Consider the following 24,958-nt stretch of genomic DNA (forward strand, 5'->3'; position numbering starts at 1 on the left):
GTCTGTGAGTGGGAGCATTAGTGTCTGAATGGGTCTGTGAGTGACTGTAACAGTGTCTGAGTGGTCCTGTGAGTGGGTGCATTAGAATCTGAGTGGGTCTGTGAGTGGGTGTTTCAGTGTCTGAGTGGGTCCATCAGTGGGTGTTTGAGTGCCTGAGTGTGTCAGTGGATGTCTAAATGTCTGTGTGGATGTGTCAGTAGATATGTCAGTGACTGGGCCACAACAGAACCGCACCTGTCCATTTATCCACACAAAGTCCACAGTTTTGCACAAAATATCTACCCAAGTGGAGTACTTTCTACTGGTCAATTACTAAGTGCTACCTCCTTGGCTAAATGTCCAGCACGTACTCTACACTAGGGGTGGGCGGAATTTGCGGAATTAACCTTCGCAAATTATCGCGAGAATGTTTAAAATTATCGCAAACAAGCAGAAATATCGCGAAGATGCGGAAGTTTTTTTTCGGCATGTTCGCGAGATTTTCTGCATGGTTGCGGGTCGCCAACTTACCCATGTGGTTGCTTGCGGGCGCGGCCATCTTGTTTTGAGTTGTTCTCGCGGTGCATGATCGCGAGAAGAAAGACGTGATCGCGCGACGCATGACGTCACTGCGGGCGCGAACTGTCGCGAGACAGCGCAAATGGCTAAAAACAATACAACATCTCATGGAGAACGCGACCGGATCAAGAAAACTTGTCGGCGAACGCAGGGATTCAGGTAAGGCGATCGCGCGCGCGCGAGAATGTATTATTTTACAGCGCGAGCAAGAAACAAATTATCGCCAAGCTGCGGAAACCGGAATTTTTGACATTTTCGCGCTCTCCGCGGAACGCAAAAATGTCAAATTATCGCAATTTCCGCGAACGGAACGAAATTTTTGCCCAGGCCTACTCTACACTATAGCTGCGTAATGGAGCATTAGGAAATGTCACCAGTGACTTTGTGCGCATTTTGGCAATGTAATTGTTCCTCATGCTTCTTTATCCAGAAATTTGTGATAACATGAATATTCCTATAGAGAAGACAATGAGAGTACAAAGAGGTAGATCTCCACAAAACAAGGGCCCTTCCTCTTAAATATATGAAGTAAGTGCTTCTATTTTTGGTGGAGATGTCCTCATATTCCACAGCATCAAGAATGAGTCACGAAAATCAGAGAGAAAATTGCTGGAGTCTATTTGGTAAGCTGCCCATCATTCTTGCAAAAGACAGGAAGATCATTGCATACTACTACGGTGGACGGGGTGGGGCTAAAAAAGGTAGATCTTTAGGTAATTTTGCACATTTGTATACTTGTAGTCAATTAAAGGGAGAACCGTGGATTCTGCTCTAACCAGGCAAGGACAAGAAAGAACCCACTTGTCACTACACATTGCGCTCCAATAGAGCAGCGATATATTCACCTCTACGAAGCATTTCAAATCGTCTTTCAATGTGGAATTGCCAAAAAGACACACTTGATTTGCATTTGTCAAGCCCAGGAGGTCAGATATAATTTGTCCTTTACAGAGGTGGAGCTTCAATTGGGGCACCTGCTATGTTTATATATACGTAAGTGTTTCTGTAAAAATAAAGCCTGCAGCAGTTCTCCTGTCTAGCTTGTCCACAGTCTGCTACCCCCTGCTGCATGTCTACCTGCTGTCCTCTGTTTGTGCCTCCTCTGCTCATTTCTTGCAGTGCTTTGCCTTTTCTGCTCGTTTTTCTGCTCGCTGTTTTGCCTTTCCTGTTTGTTTTTCTGCCCTCTGTTATGCCTTTTCTGCTTGTTTTCTGCCCTCTTCTGCTCTATTTTGCCCTTTCTGCTTGTTTTTCTGCCCTCTGCTTTCCCTGAAGTGCAATAGGGAGGGAGGCCATATGACCCACCTCCACAGACCGATTTTGGCCCCGGGGACCCCATCCCCTGCGGTCCGGCCAAAATGAAATGGAGGAGGGGACTGGTGTGGTCCCGCTCCCTGGGCTGATTTTGGTTCCGGGGACTCCATTCCCCGGGGACCGGCCAATTCATGCAAGGAGCGGAGTGCCACACAGCCCCCTACCCAGGCTGACTTTGGCCCGAGGACTCCATTCCTCGGGGACCGGCCAATTTGTGGAAGGGTAGGGGGCCACGCGCCCCTTCTTTGGCTGATTTTGGCCCAGAGGACCCCATCCCTCCAGGCCCGGTCACCTGTTCCTGGGTGCCCTGGAGCCCACCCAGGCCACCCAGTGTGCAGTGTTAGGGACTGCGGGGGAAGCCTCAATGCCCCCGTGGTCCCTGGCATTGCTCCCGCATGCAGGCAGCTGTTAGACATGCAGCTCCCTGTGTGCAGGAGCAATCTTTTATCTGCTTCCTTGCCCGCATACCAACCGGCAAGGAAACAGATGAAAATTCCACTCCCAGCAAGTGGGAGCAGTTTGACAGCTGGGAGCGGAGTTACTGTTTGCTCTGACTTGGCGGGAGCGGTCAACCTCCTGCAAAGTCAAAGCAAACATCTATGTCCTTGGCGTGGGCACCCTCGGACATGGGGAGTCGGGCCTGGGGGTTGGTGGTCCCCATGGCCATTAATGGCTCCAGGAGAGGGCCGTGCTGCCCTCCTCCTTCTGTTTCCATAGGCTGACACTGGGGAGGTGGTGGTACCAGGGCCGTATATGGTCCGGGAGGGGGGGACACACAGCCCCCCTCCCTTTTTCTCTTGTTTCCTTGTGTCCCAGGGAGGCAGCAGTCCCTAAGTCAATTACAGAGTAAGAGGGGACCGCACGGCCCCTCACTTTTTAATTCAAAGGCCACGGGAGATTGTGGTCCCCAGGCTCTATAAAGGCCTGAGGAGGTGGGCCTTATTCAATTATAAATAAGTTAATCAAAGTAATTTCCAAAGGAGCAAAATAGCTTCTACACATTTCAGCCTAAGCCAAATGGGACCCTTCATCAAGACTACCTAGGGTGAGCTATTAAGTTTTTGTTTTGCTTTAAATTTTAGTAGATTCAATTATCAATAATTCTGAGCTTTGACTATGTCTTCAAAACTGCATTCATGTAGAAAAAAATATTTTATACCACAGCATCGAACTAGAAGTAGGAACATATCTTCGAATAGCTTCAATCTTCTGACCATAGGTTGTACTAAGTTATCTTTAAGCACTAGTATTTTTGGTACAGTAATGGTAGATTTTGTACTTCTGTACCGAAGCAAAGAATGAAAACATATGTTTATCCTGTTTTTCAAAGGAGGCAGATAGTATTTATGAAAATGTTGGATTTACTTTCCAGTACTTTACATTACTTCAATATCTCCCCTCCCCTTAACATTACTTACAACACACCCATGATCAAGCTTTCCTTCTTGACTGCAATCCCTTTTTCATATAGACAGGTGGATTGTGTGTTTGAAGGAATCCCTTTTGATGTTTTTCTTTAATAGGATGAGCTTCTTGGTGAGAGAAAGAGAAGGTGAGTGGGATGCTTTTGTTTACAAAACAAAAGCAAGGCTGTCTTTATCTATGCTATTTCCGCATAAAGAATGGGACAAGGAAAAGAGAATGAGGAAGATACAGGATGTTTGGATTCTGAATATGGAATACAGAATATTGTGGGAAAGTAATATCATAGACAATAATCAGGTATAAAATATTAATAAGGTAAGAATGCATACATTTTCCTATGCCTAAATTCACATCTGTGTCCCTTGACAACATACATATTGTCAAGTTACATAGATTTAGAGTTAAGGAAAGTAAATCTATACTTATATGCACTTTGAAATTTTGTCTCTGTATATTTAGGGGCATATTTATGAGAGCTGTGCATCACTTTTGCACCATGTAAAGTAGTGAATGCGTGATGCAGATCCATGATTCAGATTTATGAAGCTACGCAAAGCCCCCTGCATAAATCTTGAGTAAGGCAATGCAGCGCAAATTGCTGTGTCACCTTGTACTGCACTCGGGAGGCGTCCCATGGGTATTGCAGTGGGTGTTTCTCCGCAACACCAATGGATTTTGATGCTGCCCTAGATGTACAAATCATGTAAACCTGGGGAAGCGCCAAATCCTTACGTTTCCCAAGGTGAGGCTTAACTAGTCAAAATATCTTTATTTCGCCTCATTTTTTCCTCTTAGGATTTTTCTGTGCAGGAATGTGCCCCTTCCTGCACAAAGACAATCCTGCATGCAAGAGGCACCCTTGTATCATGTTGCAAGGGTGCCTACTTTGGTGCTAGGCGGCAAAAATGGCGTCAGAGCAGGGAGAAAGTTCAGGAATGCACGATATTGCATAAACACATTGCATTCCTGCCCTTTCACCTTGGAGTAGGGCAGCTCAGCAAGATGAATATTGTACCTGATTGGTTAAGGTGCACTGAAGCAAACAGAAATTCATCACAATTTATGACACCTGTTTTCAATTTTTTTTTAATGATTTAGTAACAAAAATTACCTCAGCTAAAACAAATGTGGTGAAACGGTCTGCACATTAAATGCATTTTAATATGTGCTGTAAATATGGAGGAGTCTTGAGTAATCAATTGAAGCCTCACGTGTGTTCGGACAGTCGCTTCCAACGCCCATGAACACGGTGAATGGTGTTATATAATACGCTTCTTTTGAATATGGATGTTACAATAAACTGGGGAGCTCTTTAACAAGCCCTGTGCGCTGCCAGAAAATCACTTTTTGTGACATTCCGGTGCCGCATAGGGCTTAGCCATGTCTACAAGGCCACATGAAGCCACCCTAAGTGGCTTTTCATGTCCTTGTAGATATGGAGTGCAGCGTTACCTCACACTATAATGGAGAGGCATGCCATGGGCGTTACAGTGGGTGTTCCCACATAACACCCATGGTATTTGACACATTCTCAGGTTTACAACAAGTTGTAAACTGGGGAATGCGTCTATAGCCTAGCCTCCGCAAGGGAGTTGTAAGGGAGGCACAAAGAGGAGAAATACCATTATTTCTCCTTGTTTTTTCCTCTTTCTATGTGTGCTGCCGGCACAAAAACAATCATCCATACAATGCAGGCACCTGTGTTGACTCATGGCAGCCAACTGAGCGTCAGCGCAGAGAAGGAGGACAGGAATGTGCCTTATCTGATAGATACGCAGCAGGGAGGTTTGCAGCACTCTCCTACAGTAACATATTGTAAATGAGGCCCACATTATATTAACACTCATACATTTTTTAATAAAAGGATTAAAGTGGCAAAATATGTGATGAGGAACGACCAGCACTTTCTGCTTTTCACAGGTGGTACAGAAATGTGCAGGAATAGGATTACCATCACACACGTTTCCTCAACTCATATGCTGAGTCACTACCACCAGCAAAAGTCTGTTGGTAACAAAGTGGTATACATATGAAAAATAAATTGTGTAACTAATTTATTGCTAATTATTTCTCATTTGTTTTCACCCTCGCCCATAATCCTGAGATACTACTGTGCCGTTTAGTAGTAATACTCTGGAAAAAAGAATGAGATCACCATAATGTTTATGGAAATCCAATTTTGTGTGCATGGGACCAGGACAAGGATACCAGAATTAATTCATATTTTTGTTGTGTCTTGTATTTTACTCTAGGAAACACTGCTCTCCACATGTTAGCACTACATCCCAATAGAGTTATGGCTTGTAGAATCTATGATTTCATGATCGCCCTCATTCCAAGAGAAAAGATTTTACATTTGGAAAAGATTGAGAATAATTATGGGTTCACCCCTTTAAAACTAGCAGCAAGTGAAGGAAACCTTAAGGTATGTACACATTAAATAACTATAGATGTATTTCTATATTGCATTTGCTTCTGTAATTTCTCCATGTCATTATTCTGTTAATAAATTTGACTGTTGCCTAGTAAATGGAAGTCAAGTGGTAGGAAATGTGGGAGAATGGCCTTCACAATGTGGTCGTTACACCGCGCTATGTTTACATCGCGGGCATTACAATGCAAGTCATTACAACGACTTGCGCTGGATGGCGCTCTAAGCTAAGGAATAGTATGATTTACTATTCCAACACCTTCCCTACTGTAACGTAGGCTGGAGTTGGAATAGTAAATCATACTATTCCTAAGTCCAGTGCCCTCCAGCGCAAGTCGTTGTATCGACTTGCGTTGTAACGAACGCGATCTAAAATACCATGTTGTGAATGTATGCATTGTAACGTCATACATTCGCAATGTGTTGACCTCCGAAGGGAGAAGGATTTCATGATTCATGCAGAGACTAAAACAAGGAAAGAACAGGGTGCAAGGGAGGAGAAATGCTATTGCAAGTTCCCAGGAGGTGAAGCAGGGGAAGAGATGAGTGCAGGCAAGACAGAGTGGACTATTGTGTCATGCATGGACCATTAGCATGGCCTTGATGGTATCCCCTCTCCTTAAATGTTTGATAGTTTATCACACATTATAAGGAAAGTTTATAAAGTTAGCTAGACCACATATTCAAAGGCATAGTCTAATTTATGGAGTGTCTCAGGGGTTCTTTTCCAAGACCTCTGACAATCACTTTATGTGCCAGTCCTCTATCACCACTAGATCTCAACACATATGCTGCTGAGGAGGCAAAATCCTTCAAAGGTACTAGGCCACCCACGCCCCAGTGCTCCCTCCTCCAGCGACCTCCGATTGTCCAGGGTGTGTCACACTGAGACACTGCAGCATGGAATGCCTCTGATATCCTACTTCAAACTCCTTGCAGATTCGAATTACTCCTACTCACACTGTCAGGGCTGGCTTTAGCACTGGTGGTGTCCCCATTATGACAACACTGACGTAACACAGGCCCCTATTGCGGGGGGATCTCGGGGCTGCAGGGGGCCCCCTCACCAGAGTACTCGGGCCTGACAGCTCCAGACTAAATACGGAGTGGAGGGCCCTCCATGTACCTTGCAGGGGGCGCCCCTTAAGTTTTGTTATGCCACTGTGCGGCAATGTTTGTTGTCGCCTCCCAATGACCACTTCTGCCACGGATTCCCTCAATACCACGATTTAACACTGCCCCTCAAGTCTCCATAACCACTCTCTCAGATTCATTTAGTTTTATAGCGCCACTCATACCAGTGTAAGGTGTCAGAGCACTTTACATCACACACACATTGCATAGAGGCAATTATACATGTGTAAATCAGTGTAAAGGAAATGTTACATAAGACAGAGAACTACAAGGTATAGGAGTCACATCTAATCCATACTGGTAGGCAGTATAGTTTAAGACTCCATTCTCCGGGAAAAGCACAAATTCAGAATTTAAAACGTTAAAACATTGTTAGGTGTTCTCTTTAAAAATAAGAATGGCTTTCTACCCAAATAACCATTTTTGCAAGATTAGGATATGTAAGACTGGGCAAAAAACGTTTAGCTCTAATATATACCTTGCTGTTTGCATGTAGCTCGCTCTTTGATGACAGCAGCTCACTGTTGTATATTAGGATCTTAAGTTATAAACTGCAAGTAACAAAAGGATCTCTCTGGCAAAAGCAGTAACCCACTGGCCTATTTACATTATATGCACTTTGTGATATGCATGGTACACAATCTTTGCAGCAGATATATTAGCCCTCTGTGCTACTTTACAATGAGTCAAAACGTCCACTAGACAAACCTCTGCTCTCCCTCTAGAAAGAACATTAATCTCAGGAGTTTCTTGACATTTTTATTGATGTCTGAAAATTGCTGGAGGCCAGGAATGCGGCAACAGGTGCTTTTAAAACAATAATATACTTACAAACATGACTCCCCCACCCCAAGTCAGCACCCTGTGTGGTGGCACCGGTTGCACTGCTCTAGAGCAGGCCCTGCTCACACATGTTAAACAGGGAACCACTGAACAAATAGACACATTTCAGTACTTCCTTAAATATTTGGCCAGCACCCCCACACTAAATAATGCATCAAAGGAGATAAGAGCACATTAGTCATTCAAGGGTGTTCTTTGGCCATGCTGCTCTGCGTCATCCTAAGAGAGCCAGGCATGACACTCCCCAATATGTAGAAGCTTGCAAGGCCTTTCACCACACAAGAGCAGCAAACATTGAATCAAAATTATTTGCATATTCTTCAATCTGAACCAGTGCACCAAGTTCCAAAATTATCACTTGCATGTAAAGCACGCTCCATAAAGGTCAGAGGTTGGTTTAAGGACACTGTGAGCACCATTTCCCTCTTGCATTAGATTGCAAGTAAAAGGAAAACAAATTGCAAAGGTGTGAATTTAAACCATTTTGTCCAAGTTGATCCAGTACTATGCACCCTTCTTGTGCTTCCATCATTTTTACTAAGCACCAAGTCCAGCCAGTGGACCATGAGGAACCACTGACCCAGTGCCTGACAATATGGATGATGAAGAAGTCAATGCCTGTCAATGGCTGGGTGAGATGACCTTCCAGATGACTTGGTTCTAGTACTTCTGAGGAAAAAGGAGACACCCCTCATAAGCCACTTTGATCCTACACAATGCACATGAAATGACCCAATGTCTTTGGAGAGGTAACAATGAATTACGGAGGACAAAGTCGTAGGCATAAAAGAAAAAAATCCTGGTGAATGGAGAAAAGGAGACAAGCTTGATGAAAGATGACGAAAACAGAACTAGGGCTGTATTACTGGAGTGCCCCGGGGGTACAATGGGGCATTTTGGCATTACAGAAGGGGCCGCAGATGCTTGTGCGGCCTCTTCTGTAATGCCGATAGCACTGGCGCCTGAAATGTCAACTGAGGGCATTCCCTCATTTTCATGGGGCCGTGGCCCCATGCAAATGTGAGATTCTCTTTGCCTCTATGCCCACGTTGTATGTCAAGAGGCAAAGAAGCTGTAAGGAAGTGCACTGACAGCGTGCCACCTAACTGGAAGCCTTCTGGATGGGGAAAGGTGGTCCATGGACTCCCCAGACATTCCCTTAAAGGCATGTGCAGTCACTCACTGCACCCGCCTACAAGGGGATCTCTAATTCCCCTTCAAATTGCCGGTGTGTTGCTGCCTGCACTGTGAAACATCGAACAGCTTAAAAACAGCTGCTCCTTTTCTCACCTCGAAGCACTGCCCCCAGGACAGCGCAAGTTTGCGAATGCCCTGGGGGCAGCACATTCACTATAATGCGGTGCATTTTCCTAGTTAGCGCTGGGCCTACCTTTTGAAAGGTGCACCCAGTGCTAACCAGAAAATGTGCCAATACAGTAATATGGCCCCTTGGAATAATAGGACTTGGGTGGTAGAGCTGACACATAAAGATCTGAGCCTCACAGCCCCTTATAAACATAAGAAGCCAGGAAATGTCCCACAGGAACTAGAGTATGGGAGAATGGCCGCCACCGACGACATCCGCATGCTACTCGACCAAGGCCATACCGCGGCCTTCATACTGCAAGACCTCTCCGCAGCCTTCGACACTGTCTCCCACTGCACTCTTGCAGCCAGACTCCACCAAGCCGGCATACGGGGTACCGCCCTCGACTGGATCCGCTCCTTTCTCGCCGGCAGAACCCAAAGGATCAGACTCCCACCCTTCCTCTTTGAACCTACAGAGATCAAATGCGGAGTTCCACAAGGATGATTGCTCAGCCCCACTCTCTTTAACATCTACATGGCCCCCCTCGCCGCCATCGTCAGACAGCATGGGTTCAGCATAGTATCCTATGCCGACAACACACAGCTCATCCTCTCCCTCACGAAGAACCCCGAAGACACCAGACTCAGCTTCCAGGAAGGAATGAAGGACAGCCTGGATGAACAACAACTGCCTAAAGCTAAACTGGGAGAAGACAGAGGTCCTCATCCTTGGACCCTCTCCCTCGACTTGGGACAACACCTGGTGGCCCTCCGCCCTCAGAAACCCACCCACCCCGACGGACCTTGCCCGGAACCTCGCCATCATCCTAGACTCCTCCCTCACCATGACCCACCAGATCAACGCCGTCACCTCCACCTGCTTCAACTCCCTCCGCATCCTCCGCAAGACCTTCAAGTGGACCCCCGTCAAGAAGAGAGTACCCTTCAAGCTACTCACCCACGCCTACAAATCCCTCCACAACATCGGACCCAAATACCTCAACAAAAGAGTCTCTTTCCACGTACCCTAGTAGAGACCCCGTGCATCAGCAGAACCAGAGCAGGTGAAAGAGCCTTCTCCTCCGTCGTGTCAAAGGCCTTGAACAAGCTCCCAGTCAACACTGTGCACGAAAGCAAAAAGATAAGCAAATGTTTGTTTGGCAAAATGACAAAAGGTTCTTTTGTTCTTTTGCCAAACAAACATTTGTTTATCTTTCTGCTTTCGTGCACTGTAAATTTGTTGTTAATTCAAAAGAGCTGTTTCTCTTGGATAGGAGTGCACTTGAAAGACTAATGTGTAAATTGTTTTTGTTGTTTGGTTGATACCCCTGGCATTTCAAATAATATCAAAGAAGTCTAGGCAGCCAGGAAGTGGTGATGTTGTATGGCTGTAGTTACATGTGGGTTATAAGTGTATGTGAATGGGTATTGTGTGTTGCATGAAAAAGAGAGTGTGGTGAGTTTGTAGTACAAAGAATGTGTTTTAGTGTTACTGTGTTTTATAAAATGTAGAAAAAAACTTGAGCTGATTTTCTTTGAAGTAAAAAGTTTAAAGGGAATTTCGAAATAAATTTGAAAGAATTCAGTTGAGAAATAGGGTTGTCATGGACTTTATTTCTATGCACCTTTAAAGTAATGTTGGATATAATATCAGTACTGGCAATTGTTATTGTTTTGTTTACTTAAGGCTCAGCCTTACTGATTCGAGCCAAGACGCAGTGTTGTTTTTTGTTTTACATGGCTTCAGGGCATGGCTTGCCAGCAAAATAGTAAGACGAAAAGGTTTCTTTTATAACCCATTAAATATTGAGGGGGGACACCCGGTCATACAACTTGCCTACCTTACTTTTAGAAACGCTGTTCTGTCCAGCCCTCCCTGCAGCCGGGAGCCACAGTGCCTACGAGAGAGCGGATCTTGCCACTGAAGCGGACTACAACTCCCAGGGGGTCTTTGTAGACGCACGAGGAACTGCGCACCTTCAGCGCGCCATCCGGCGCATAAATTACCGGAGGGCATCCCGCAGTGTGGGACGCGCGCGGGCTCGCCCGGGCCAAGCCCGGTCCAAGGGCGGGCCCGTCCTTGGCCGTCAGTAGCCGAAAGAGGCTGGGCTGGGCTACGTCTCTTGTTTGATTGGATTATTGAACCTACTGTCGATATCGTGGTAATCTCATCCATTCTATATGTTTTGCTAACTTGGTATCTTTGCGGAGGCTGATTAACCTAGAAGCGATATACTGTGTTCGATTCATTGCGTGTGGGGCCAGCACTGCTGGGGTTGTCTTGCTGCTTCCGCCATGGCAAACGAAAACTTCAGAATGTACTTGCGACTGAAAAACCTCCTAAGGCAAAAGAGCACAGTATGTCATTATTGAAATATCTGACGGGGGCTGTAGGCGCTCTAGAAAAACAAATATGTAATGTAGAAGAGGCTTTGCATAAAGATTTACCAGTCCCCCCCTAAACATATATCGCCGGGGGGGAGATAAACCCCCATGCGCTAACTTTGGACTTACAGAATGGATGCGTCCAGACTGGTAGTGATGAGATCTCGTTAATCGACACAGGTATAACATCATTGCCACCGTCAAAAAGGGCTTGTATTTCAAAGAAAAAAGTTATGTCAAATAGCACTTTGCCCTTGAGGTATAAGGCAGTATCTCCTATCGCTACCAATATTTTAATAACCAAAACTGGGATGACACAGGGATTGGATACCCCTACTATAATTAAAGTTAAAGATCGAAACATTTGTCCTAGTAATAAAAGTAAAACTAAAAGTAAAGGCCAATTAGGCAATAATGTCTCAGGAATTATGAGCATATTAAGTGATTTAACTACATTGATTAAGAAATCTATTGATACTCTAGCACAGAGACTGGACAAAATTGAGATAGGTTTGGTATCCATCACAGGGCGCCTAAACGAAAGGATTATTATACCACTAGAGAATAGTGAGGGTAATGGTGAAGATAAAAGCATAAGGAAAGCTTTACCAGTTAGCTCTGTTGATTGTAGCAGTCAAAGCAAACTGATAGGGGATATTAATAGAGCCCCTAGTATTAGAAGTATCAGGAAGCCAGTTCCTAGTGGTCATTTGCATAGGGTAGTAAAAGTGAGTGGGGTAGGGAGTGTAGCTGGTAGAAAAGAAAGGAGGGATAATTTGATTCAATCTGACATTAGCTCCTCCCAAGACACTTGTATGCGTCCTAATCAAGAGCCTTATACAATCGCTCATAGTCTAAATCTCCCTCCAGCCGCAGTCCCTTGCACTGTGATTTTGGCAAATGTCCCACTGTTACCAGAGGGTGAGCAAGAATCCTGGATCTCCCTGAGGAATAAAGCTATCCATTGTTTGGGTACTAAAATAGGTCCGTCACAGGAGATGTTCTCCGCATTCAAAATGGTGAGACGAGTCCCGTTGGTGGGTGACAATAGAAAACAGTTTAAAGGGGATTGCGTTGTTCTTTCTTTGGGATCCCCTTCCTTAGTTCATGAAATTTTAACTAGAATCGCCACAAATAATCTCATGACTGAGGGCATTTATGTTCTCCCTTTAGGCTACTTTTATCACCCAAGAATGTATGAAAATCATTCCACCCCATTCGTACCATCCTTATCCAATAGGAATCATTTGTATAATATAGAAGTTTCTAACAGGTTTGGTCCTTTAGCTTCCTTGGAGGAGGTGGATTGACTTATGGTTCCTATTAACAATTATTACCCACGACCGGACTGGGCATCTAATATTAAAACTAGGCAAACCTTCCTATTAATCTCTGCGGAATCGACCAAAGGTATAAGTGATATGATGTCCGGGGGTGGTATAGAAAACCCCCTGACCGCTAAGTCCAATGATTCTATTAGTTCTAATACTATAATGGGTCATCAAAACTTAACTGTTCCGCCTTTAGTAGGCCCATTAAAAATTGGATTAAATGACTCTATTAAGGACAGTGACTCTATAGAAGTAGTATCTCCTATAGATTTAGTAAATAGTTTCGTTATTGACCCACGGTTGGAGAGGAACCAAAGACAGGAAAATGGCGAGCAGGAATTTGTCCCTCTAACTGATTCTGCTAAAGGTAATGTTAGAGTGGTATTTTGGAATATATCTGGATTACAATCTAAGGTGGATAATCAATTATGGGTAGACTTTATCAACAACTTTGATATTCTTTGTATACAGGAGACCTGGTTATTGGACGTACTACATATTGATGGTTTTAAAACATATCATACTCCTGCTCAGCGTTCAGTATATGGGAGGCATAAAGGGGGGATTTCCATTTATATTTCGAATATGATGAAGGTCCAGAAGATAAAAACATTAAAGTCGACCCCTTATTATCAAATTGTCAATATCTACCTCTCTATGCAAATTGAGGGAGTGATTATTAATTTTTATAATAATATTGACAAGGGTAACTTTGTAGGTATACTAAAAAGCCTCTTAGATTTTTTAACTAACTTGGTTATTCCTAGGGGAAAGGACGTGATTATGATTTGGGGTGGGGATTTTAATACTAGTATTTGCCGAAATCCTGAATGTGGGTTTGGGGATATTGATACAGGTTATAATGTCAATGCAGCCCATTTTGCCCACTCAGATAGAGGAGAAAGTTTTAATGAAATGATGGCAACCTTTGATTTAGGCTTTGCTAACACACTGTGCTCACCTCCAGTCGAGTTTAGTCCCACGTTTATTGGTCGGGGATTTAACTCCCTGATAGATTTTATCGTTATCCCAAATCGCTATTCTAATTGATTCAATCAATGTTGTACTCATCCAAATGGCCTAAGTGACCACTTGCCATTAAGTATAAACATTCTTCTCCCAACTAAATGTACACTTTCGGTTACGGAAAGTTTGGCTTGGACTCAAGACGTCGTACTGGCCCGCCAAAACGGTTTCTCCCTGAGTTGGGGCAGGAAGGACCCAGAAGCACTGAATACAAAGATTATAGCAAAGGCTCTAATTCCCATCAATGAGTGCCTGCAGGAAGGGACAACCCATAGGGATATCCTGTATGCTTTTTCTGAAGTTACCGCGGAGATACAGAATTTGCTGATTCGCCCAATAAGGGCTGAACCCAACAAAGACCAGGGGTGGTTCAATAACAAGTGTTCTAAGACATATTCCTTGCTAAAGGCTGCTCTTCATAAATCAGAGAGGTATTATGAGGAAATTAGAGCCTGTATGAAGGCCTAAAATTTGGCTAGGAGTAATCGCAAGAAAGAAATTAAAAACCTAGCTTGGAATAACTTATATGAGGCTTCCTTACGTAGAGATTGTATTTATTTTTGACAGGCAGTTAAAGCACCATTTTTTGCTAAAAAAGAGGAAGCACGAGTTGAGATAGCAATCGATGAGCTTTCATGGGTACATTTCTTCTCTAAAGTGTACGGAAATAAGAGTAATGAGGAAATCAGTTTATCTCGGGAACCTTTTTTATCTGGTAACTCCATTCAGTTCATGCTGATTGACATTCAATTTTCACATGACGAAGTGTTGATGGCAATAAATGAGAGCAAAAGAGGTAAAGCTCCAGGCCCCGACGGGATCCCGATTGACTTATATAAAAGTACAACAGAGCTATGGTCTCCACTGTTAACCCAAGTTTTAGAAGCCTGTTGTGCCATGGGGTTTATTAAATCCTGGTCGGAGTCTGTGATAATACCAGTTTTTAAAAAGGGGGACCGGGAAAACCCAGCATGTTATCGTCCTATCTCTCTCTTAGATTCTTTCATGAAAATCTCAGGAAGGGTTGTTTTAAATAGACTTCAACAGTGGGCCGAGGACAATAATATCTTAAGCCGGGTCCAATATGGGATTAGGGAGGGGATGGGTACTATTGAACAGGTTTTACATTTTTCCCCTGGCCAAGGCAGGGAATTTATTTGTGGTATTTGTTGATCTTACTGAATCATTTGATTGTGTTGATCATAGTAGGTTATGGAGTATTTTAGAGGAACTAAAAGTTGATCCCTCCTTAGTGCAATTCCTGAGACAATTATATCAGGGGGCTTCAGCCAAAGTGAGGTATGGATTAAAGGGAGAGTGCACTAAATCATTCCGTGTGGAGAAGGGTGTTAGGCAAGGTTGTGTACTGGCCCCGTTCCTCTTCTCATTATATACCAACACATTGGAAGAGGAATTGGTGGCCAGGGTGAATGATTCACCGATAATAAAGAACCAGCAGATTGTCTCCCTTCTCTACGCGGATGATGCAGTGCTAATGGCCAGAACCCAGCTTGGCCTACAGAGGGCCCTGTCAACTTATATTGATTTTATGGATAACAGGGGCCTAAAAATAAATGTTACAAAGACTTTTGTGATGTCCTGTGGGAAGGGGAAGAATAAGTGTAGAACTTTAGTAACGGGGGACGGTAGAATTGAATCAACTAAAACATTTTCTTATCTTGGCATTTTATTGGAAGATTTGGGTTCCTGGGGACCAGCGGTTAAGAGATGGACACTTCTATTTAAAAGGTCAACTGTGGCATTGATGTTTTTTTCAAGAAAAATGGGGAAAAGGCCCCCAGGAATATTATTGAAAATTTACCAAGCTAAATGCATTAGCATTGCCACATATGGGGCAGGGATTTGGGGTTTCCATGATGTTGCTTCAATCCAAGAATCCAAGTGGTTGAAAACGCTTTTTTAAGGTTCATTTTAGCCGTTCCTCGGAGTTCTTCCATTTTTAATTGTCAGAATGAACTGGGAATCTCCCATATTTCCGATTTGATTAAAATTCAACCAATTTTACTTTGGCACAGGATTTGGACCTCTTCTAGTTTAGGCCTGAACCGTGAGATCATAAAAGATTCCATGGGATTAGATCAGGCCAAAAAAATCCCTTGGTTAAACTATATAAGTAATTTATCGCATGACTTATGTAGACCTTATTTTTACTCTAACCCAGACACTATGTGCACTTTATCGAGAAAGGAGCTTAAATCCTGATGCTTAAATCATTTCGAGTCCCTTAGATTAACGGTAGAGATAAGTAAAAACTCCGTGATCCAGCATCAACTGAGTCTGTCTAGTTATTCCATTCAGCTCTATTTAGTGTGCTGTCTACAGGAATTTGATAGATATATATTGACAAGGCTCAGATTTGACTGTTTCCACCGCCTGGTTTCTTTTCCTGCTGTAAATGACTGGTCCAGGAAACTCGGACTTTGTCCCTGTGACAACACTGCTTCACAATCTACAATGCACGTTGTTCTATTTTGTAAATTTTATGCTAAAGAAAGAGCTAGATGGATTAAGCCTATTTTAAAGCAGGGAGGCTGGCAGCAATGTCGCCCGGCATTTCTCTTTTTAAAATTATTGGATAATGTGTACTGTATTGGAGCTATGACAGGGCTTTTGAAGAGTATAATGAGGAAAAGAAGAAGTTTAACCTGTTAACCCTTATGCTGTAAAAATATGTATAATTGGACTAGCTGCATTTTATTAAGATATTTTTAATGTAATTTTTAAATGATCTGTTCTTATTGTATTTTGTGCTTTTATGATTTTATTATTTTTTTAAATCGAATAAAGCATTGATTGATTGATTGATTGATTGATTGATTGATTGATTGATTGATTGAGTCAACCCACCATTCACAGCTTGGTAGTGCCTGCAGATGTATGCCAACAATATGGCAGGAGTCGTCAAAATGGCAGCAGGGCCAGAATTTGAACAGAAGTAAATACTATCACATGGATGTCAGGCCCACTATAATTCCAGAGGTGGGTACCATCAACCCATGCATGACCTCATTATACTAGCAAAACCCACTGAAATGCCAATCCCAACATTATGCTAAGACCATGTACCAATATTCCCTGGGTAACCATGATATTCCAACAATTGTTACCATTCTGAAAAGGACAGGACTGTGCGGGAAGAAAGCACCATCATTTTATGCTTTGGGTGTCTACATTATCCCACAAATTACCACCATTAGGTCTCTCCACTTGACTGTGCCATCTAGTAACTTCCTTTTATTGATTTATTATTTAAGAACTGTTTATAATTCTTAAACAAGTCACTTGCAACCACTCCAGAGCAATTGATGGTGGATTCTAAGAGTCGGGTTCAGTCCTATGTGCAGTTCTGTCCAAGACCTCCAGGTCAATAAGATGGTTCACACAGTCTTTCCTGGAGCAATATCAAATATATTGGGTCTTGGAGAAAGTGGGGCCAGGCCCTTCGATTGGGAAAAGGCACCTCATCCCATTTCATTTCATGGAATGGTAGCTCTCTTCAAGCAATTTAATGGCATTCTTCCAGTTTCCAACAAATTTGGACCATAGCATTACATATTTTCTTTTGTTACTTTGAATTCTTTGATTTCATAATGTATGTTAACTGTGAGTGTATAATGTTTTTGAGGATACAAGATTGTTGTGCTAAATAGATGTTACACATATCCTTGTCACCGAGCAGTGAGCATATGTATATGTTTAGGGTAATGATCCCTTTTAATGAAGTAGCAAACGTTTATTGATTAACCAGTAGTCAATTGTAGATTACATGTTTTGAAACGTTTCTTAAACTTTTTGTAAAGCAGCATTCCCTTCAAACAACCTCTAATCTAATATTGGATTGACACTGTGGAGCCACTTCAACTAGCTTCCTGTCATCTGCATCTATTCTGTTTTGTCTTTCTTTAGTGTGGTACTTAAGACTGCTTCCTGATTAAAGGAGGTTATTGCATCTCCATATTATACTGGCAACAGTGAAGGAGTGGCCGTGCAGCAAGATTATATGAATAATATTAGCCAGTATGATGGATTTTTGAGTTTGGCCTCCACCACTGAATTAGGAAGTGGTCTCCAGTCCGCAAGTTACAATCCTATATAAAGATTTAGGCACTCGTTGGAAGTAAGAGGCTAAACTCTGCTCCATGTGCAGAACATCACTGCAATAGAATTTTGAGCTGTGTGATATGTGTGTATGTATGTTGTATTTTTATTGTGCAAACCTACTCAAAAGGCATTGGAGCGCTGTACAGGGTAAAAGGCAAGCATAATGTCAACGAGTGATAGGAGAGGTAGCTGGTTTGTGGACGATTAATCCACACTCATGTTGTGTTCTTTAAAGAGGTGCATCTTCAACACCTTGCTAAACTGGGGAAGCATTGGGGTGGTCCTGATGGATACAGTGATGTTTTTCCAGATCTTAGGTGCATAGATGGAAACGGCCTGATGCCTTGCTATTTAATTTTAAACTTCTTAGTCCACAGTCTGTGGTGTCCTTCCTGGCTGCTAGTGTGCTAAGAACCACCAGAGATGATGAGCTTGTCTGCAAGCTGATCTGGGATACTGGTCGTGATGGCTTTGTAAATTATTAATCTGGCTTCGCAGATGGTGGGCTAGCAAGCAGAGCCAATGGAGTTCCAACAGGAAGGGGAGATGTGATCTTATTTCTACAGGCCCTGGGTGAGGGTTGCTGTGGCGTGTAGGATGCCTTTAAGGGGTGACAGTGAGGATTCTTGGAAGCCATGAAGCAGAGTGTTACCATCATCCAGATTTCAGGGCACAAGGACCTAAGAAGAAGTTCTGAAGTTGCTTTTTGAAAGAAACTATTTCAATTTATTTAGAAGAGAAATCTGGTACCAGCTGGCTTTGTGTTCTTTGCCGCCATTTCCTTGAGGGTGAGGTCGGTATCCTGGGTGAATCAAGTGAGTTGAGACTGGGGGAAAGTTGAGTTCAAAGCTGTCAATGTTCATGATATTAAGGCAGGTTCCTACTGTTTCTTGTTTGTTGTTTTTGGAATATAAGATGAATCCTGTCTTGACTGGGTTGCGCTTTAGGGAGGCACAGTACATCTAGGTCTGGATGATGTGGAGGCATAGATTAAGGCCTTGGATGTTTGAAGCAGAGGAGACTTCCAACTAAACTTGTGTGTCATTGGCAAATTTTTGAATCTTGATGCTTTTAACATGAGTAGTGGTCCAAGCAGCTCCATGCAGAGGTTAAATACAGAAGAGGACTGTATGGAACTTGGGGGGCCTTTGCAGGCGATAGGGATGTTTGGGAACTGGCAGTGCCCATGCAAACAAACTGATAGATTTTGAAAATTACCACACCCATGCAGTTTATCCCTGATCTATTACAAGAGGTAAAACCTGCAGAAATGTATTGTGAAACAGCTCATAAGAAAGGCAAAGTATGTGGAATTTGGTGTGTTAAATGCATTTCCATATGTTATGGCTTATTTGCAAGTTGGAAACTTGTAAAAGTAAGTACCAAAAATAGGGCAGCGGTATTTACGGTTAGAGAGAAATACCCAACTCTATTCCACCCAGGTTGTTTGTAGGAGGGACTTAACTTTCCATCCTTCCAGAGGTAAGTAAAATGAGCACCATCGCCTAGGCAATACTTGTGATCATCATTTCCAGGGCGTAGAAGTGGCAGCAATAGTATGAATCATTACATAAAAACAAGTTATTATTTATTGGTGAGACTATATAGGTGCCACAGGTTGACAATCCAAAACTTCAGGGAGTCTGGGTAGCCTTTCTGAAATACTTCTATGGCTTTGATTCTCAGTTTGTCAGAGGCATAGGTGCTATTTATCACACACGATAATTTCCAACATTGTGGGTTCGGAATTTATCTGGCTTGATAAATAGCACCTATTCTGAGTTTTTGAGGAAACAATATGCATATATTAGTACTTAAGGCAACAAAATCTGCATGTTACTGTAAATACAGTAGTGTTTTTCTATGTTAAATTCTGGCCAGTTTGACCAGCTAGAATTTAATGAAGGGTGAGGTCTTTACTAAAAAAAAACAGCAGGGAATTCTGACTGCTGTGCAAATAGGTTTCAATAAACTCTGGCCAATTTGGAATCAGGACTATATGCAGATGTGACTAGAGGGTTATAATTCAGTTTAGCTCTACATATGCCCTAAAGTACACACTGGGCCCCTACTTTTCTAAATCCTATGGGGAAATACCCTGTCAAACATGCATTTGCAATGCAATCGGTCTCGCCTTTGGGACCTTATATGTATTTAGCTATGCTGCACATTAGCGTGGGTGCTTAACCATCTACTTTTCTTTAACATGGAGGGAAAGTAAGCACCAAACTGCAGGACACACCAGGTATGGGAACACATGGAGAGAAATATTGCCTTTCAGCGGGAAATAGTAAAAAAGCTCTATTTTTAATATAAACGCAGGACCTTCAGTGGTCATATCACTGAAAATACAAAATTTGAAAAATATATTGTCTTCGGGAGCCCGTGGAAGACAATTTCTATGGACTGGAATCTAGAGAATGCTAAAGTGATTCTGGTATTTTACTAACCTCTGTTGGTCGTTTTCTATCAAGAAAGTTAAATAGAGGCAGTTGCCAGAAAAAAAAAAAAAGTCCCTCAGCAGAAAGCAATTCTGGTATTTTACTGACCTCTGCTGGTCGTGTTCTATAAAGGCAGTTAAATAGAGGCAGCTGAACAGAAAACAAAAGTCCCTAAGTGGAAGCAGACACGTCCTAGGGCTGATCTCCAGAGCCCACAAAGTATATACACATATAAGTATATGCTAAAGTAAATACTAAAGTATATATATTGAAGTATATACAAGAGGTCTCAAATGCTCAACCTAAAAAGCTGGGGCGGACATTGCTAATAATTTTATATTCTTGACCCTGTAGCAATGCTGTTGTTCTATAACTGTGAAATTTTGATTTACTTTTCTTCTTCACTAAATGTCAATAAAGTTTTGTATTTTTTTTTTAAAAAAGGATTATCTAGTGACATTTATGTTAACAGATTGAATTTGTTCACTTGACTCAGTTCGATAATGACCCGATTGTGTACTGGTAATCTTCAGATGCGAAAAACGGATGAGGAGACGGTGATGATTCTGCCATCATGGATATAGATTATTTATAGATATATTTGCAATGAAATGGCAGAAATATGAAGGCTCAGGAGCCCACAGACCAGTAGTGAGAATGATTGACAATGTTGTGAGCTGCCCAAGATTTTTAGATGGGTTCTCTTGTATTTGTTAATGAAGAAATGCTTCCATCGGTACCAATGTATAGGCTTTTATTATATATGCACATTTCTATTAGTTGCCAAATTAAATCTTTATCCTCAGCACAGTTTTCTGTTGTCCTGTTCATGGTCATCTTGATTTGTCATACAGCTGTTTGAGTATTTCATGGAGAGGAGAAAGAAACCCTACTGTGTGTTTGGCCCTGTGTCCTCCAGCCTCTATGACCTCACCGGAATTGATTCCTACGACGACAAGCAGTCAGTTCTGGATATTATATGCAGCAGCAAAAACAATGAAGTGAGTTATTTTATTTTACATCCATCTTGAGCTCAGCTCATCATGCTACCAGCACTCAGCATGCATGCAGTGTTACTGTGCCATTCGTAAGCCACTTGATTGCATTATAATTGTAATTGTAATTATATAGCGCTTACTACCCTTTCCTAGGAGCACGCTGCTCTGACACTCAAAGCGGATTAGTATAGGGAAATCTAAGTTTTAATTCGAGCGATGTACATGTGAATCTGTTAGTTGAATTGAATAGGATAAAGGAGTGATAGAGAAAGGAAGAGTTTAGAAAGTGGTATTTGGGAGGTCATAGTAATAAAATGAGGCTTGGGATGAGTTACAGGATGGATAGAGGAAGGAAGAGTCTAGAAAGTGTTATTTGGGAGGTCATGGTAGTAAAATGAGGTTTGGAATTAGTCAAAGGATGGGTAGAGGAGGGAAGAGTCTAGAAAGGGATATTTGGGAGATCATAGTAGTAAAATGAGGTTTGGGATATGGTCTGAGGGTGGCGGTAGAGGATATATTGAAAGAGATATAGGATGAGACACAGTAGTGAACTGAAGAGAGTTGAAGGTTATTTTTTCCTACAGTAAGAGTAAAGTAATAAATGCATATATAAATAAACACATAACTACATAGAAAGGCATGCATATATATGAAAAAATAATAGGGATATAAAATAGTATTGTTCAAAGTCCCATATGTACATGTAAGAATAAATAATTATATGTGCCAACTTTCAAGTGTTACTGTACGTTAAGCTAATTTATTAATTAATTTTTAAACATGTGTTTATTTCTTTCTTTGTCCATCCTGACCAAGACTGCATTGCTTCAAATATGCGGCAGGAAGGCTTTGAGGGCCAGGGGGCTCGCCAGAAGCTCGAAGTAAATCAGGAGGCAGCTATGCTGTTGTGGTTAAGGAGAGCTCCCCCTCTGGCTTGAAAGGTTTCCGTGGTAATGGTGACTTGTGGAATACTGTCTATGAAAGGCCTGTCCTGCACCAACTTGTTGCTGCTCTAATACTGCAGAGAGTAATGGGCCTTGGCCATCACCAGCACTAGACCTTCAATTTTACACTCAGCATGTGACCATTGTGCTGAGAGGCACTTCTGCAACACTCTCAGACGTAGCCAGGCCACCTCCCAGACAGCTCGTGAGTCAGTCAGAGGTATCGACGGACAGAGCGGTGCCTCCTTCTCCGAGTAGTCAGCCGGGTGAGGTGAGGCTTTACTCCCACATAAAGCTGGGAATGAAGACATTGTCCTCACGCTCAATGCTTGAGCTGTTCTGGTAGGGTGGCAAACGCCACATACATTTCCCACATTCACAATTGGTTTGCATGGGTTCATTTATTGTTATTTTTTCACTTTATGTGATTACTTTAGGCAGTAGTTTTCTTTCAATCTCACGGTCCTGATGAAAGCCGGGTCAAGTGACCGTTCCGGCTGAAACATGTCGACCACACTTTTTCACACGAACCAAGAATTAGCCTGTACAATTCATACCAGACTATAGGTTCTTTTATATATGAAACTTGATTAATCCATATTAAATACATTTTTGATCAAGGATTCATTTTTAACCTCACATCACTCTTTCAGCACTGCACTTCACAGGAGCCCTCGACTACTTGGGTATACACCCTGGCAGGAGTTTATTTTATTTTCCTTCTGGGTTTCACTAGCCTGTGCACCTGGGCGATCTGCTATCTCGGGCTCAGACAGTGATTCCTTGGAGTTCCAGATGACGATGCTCTGCCAGTGAGGGTGGGCTGATGGACTCCTATCTCCTGCAGGGGGGTGTCTCAACTATTCGCAGGATCTCGTATACACCTTTACAATAACTATTAGTCTGCTATTTCTGTTTTGAATGGACTGTACTCCTTCTGTTGGTTTCATAAAGTACAATGACAATGCACAATGTCATCACGGCTGTGAGGCATAGAAGAAGGTCGGAATCCACTAACCATTGCCTTCCCGAAGAACGGAATGGTCATTGTGTGGTACGTCTCCCGGTCCTACCAGAGTCAACGAGCATCCAAGTGGCCCAAAGGAATGCTCTACCAGTGCCAAACACAGAGCCCCATCATTACACATCCGAACCCAACGGTGGAAAAAAATAATCTAACATGGAGCTGATGCCCATGCAAATTCCCAACTGAAGGAAGAATTTCTACACCTTATGGTTTGAAAGACTTCTAAAAAAAAAACAAGATGCAACCATTTTAGCCCAACAATAGATGGCTTGAGTACGCAGAGCATATGCCTCCATAGCAACACATGCTACGAACTACATGTATCCCCAACCACTGAAGGTGGGCAGCGACCACTGGGATCACTTTCATGAAAAGCATTCAATCTGCAGAGGCCCAGTAGGGACCTGAGACCTCCATTCTTCTTTAGTATGAGGAAGTAGCTCAAATGGCACCCCTACCCTCTCTCCGAATCTAGAACACACTTGATGGCACCCTTGGTTAACTTGCAACAAGATTTGGGAATGATCCAATAAGAATCACTCTCATGTTAGAGGGAAAGCGGGTTGGGAGGAAATGAAGGACCCCTTTGAGTTATTTGCAAACCCCAAGTGATTAACTCCAGCCGGGAATGAAAGGTTAAATCCTGATGCCCACTGGATGAGCGTGAGACTGTGACCGCACGTAAAAGAGACTTGGCATTTTCTGCAGAAAGGGAAGAAAAGTTAGAGGAGAGCTGTCCTTGCTTGTATGAATGTATCCAACCAGCACCAGGACCTCAGCTCAAAATGACAGGGCCTGCTTTTGCTGCACAGGTTTAGAGGGCTGGCGTTGTTTGTAAGCTAGCCTCCGGAAGAAACCCTACATTTTTAGTACTGTTGGTATAACTGCGTGGTGGGTGTCAAGAACCCCAAGGATCATGCTGTGACTCAACTGTCCTTAAATTGTTTGAACATAGACTCAGCCTTCTCTCCAAACACTCGAGAGTCATCAAAAGGACATGTCTCACAGAAATGCTCCAACATCTCCCAAAAATCTGGTTTATCTCATCCAGGCATGCCTTCTAAACAAGGCACTGGTGCCAACATCTCTGTCAGAAGTCTGTGGTGTCCAAGCGAGCAGGCAAGACATAGGATGCCACATTCAGACCACCATGTATCTTTTGAGCCAGTGAGACTCTGAGGTCTTCCAACACGGCAACAATATCATGCTGGTAAAGTTAGATAAATCCTGTTTGTACCTTGTATTTATATAGAGCCTACTACCCTTGACCAGGCTTTCAAGCACTTTGATGCAACAAAATTATGCAAGTCATGGTTCCTCTTATATAAACAGCTCTCCTTTTCTGTGCGTCTGCTGTTAGATGCATGTCAAGAGCCCCTCAGCCTGGTAAGCCTACAAATTATCAACATGAGCGCAATCAACCAAAAAGAAATTGGAAATCTGCACCCTCATGTTTGTAGCCTTGCATGGGTGAAGATTTGCAATATTAAGGAATTAGCAGCTGCATCAAAGTTATCTCCATACCCGCTAATTTCTAAACGTTTGTCACCATGCATGCAGGGGGTGTGGCCTTAGAGGGGTGGGGCTTGGTGCCAAGCACATCTTGTGAAGCCCTTCTACCCTTCCGTGTTCCCCAGCCAAATAAGAAAGGAAAGGAAACAAAAAACAAAAGCT

At 42.8% G+C, this 24,958-nt stretch overlaps 1 protein-coding gene across 3 annotated transcripts in view; it reads left to right on the top strand.

Moving 5' to 3' along the window:
- The window catches only part of LOC146785834 (transient receptor potential cation channel subfamily V member 6-like), a 318,210-nt gene that overhangs the window by 147,269 nt on the left and 145,983 nt on the right, over positions 1–24,958 (top strand). For all 3 annotated transcript variants that reach the window (XM_085635167.1, XM_085635169.1, XM_085635168.1), the window contains 2 exons: positions 5,547–5,719; positions 21,170–21,316. In XM_085635167.1, the coding sequence (XP_085491293.1) occupies positions 5,547–5,719; positions 21,170–21,316 (320 nt within the window). The remainder of the gene's footprint in view (positions 1–5,546; positions 5,720–21,169; positions 21,317–24,958) is intronic.

Source organism: Triturus cristatus, chromosome 11 (genome assembly GCF_964204655.1).
Source record: "Triturus cristatus chromosome 11, aTriCri1.1, whole genome shotgun sequence".
Taxonomy (NCBI): domain Eukaryota; kingdom Metazoa; phylum Chordata; class Amphibia; order Caudata; family Salamandridae; genus Triturus; species Triturus cristatus.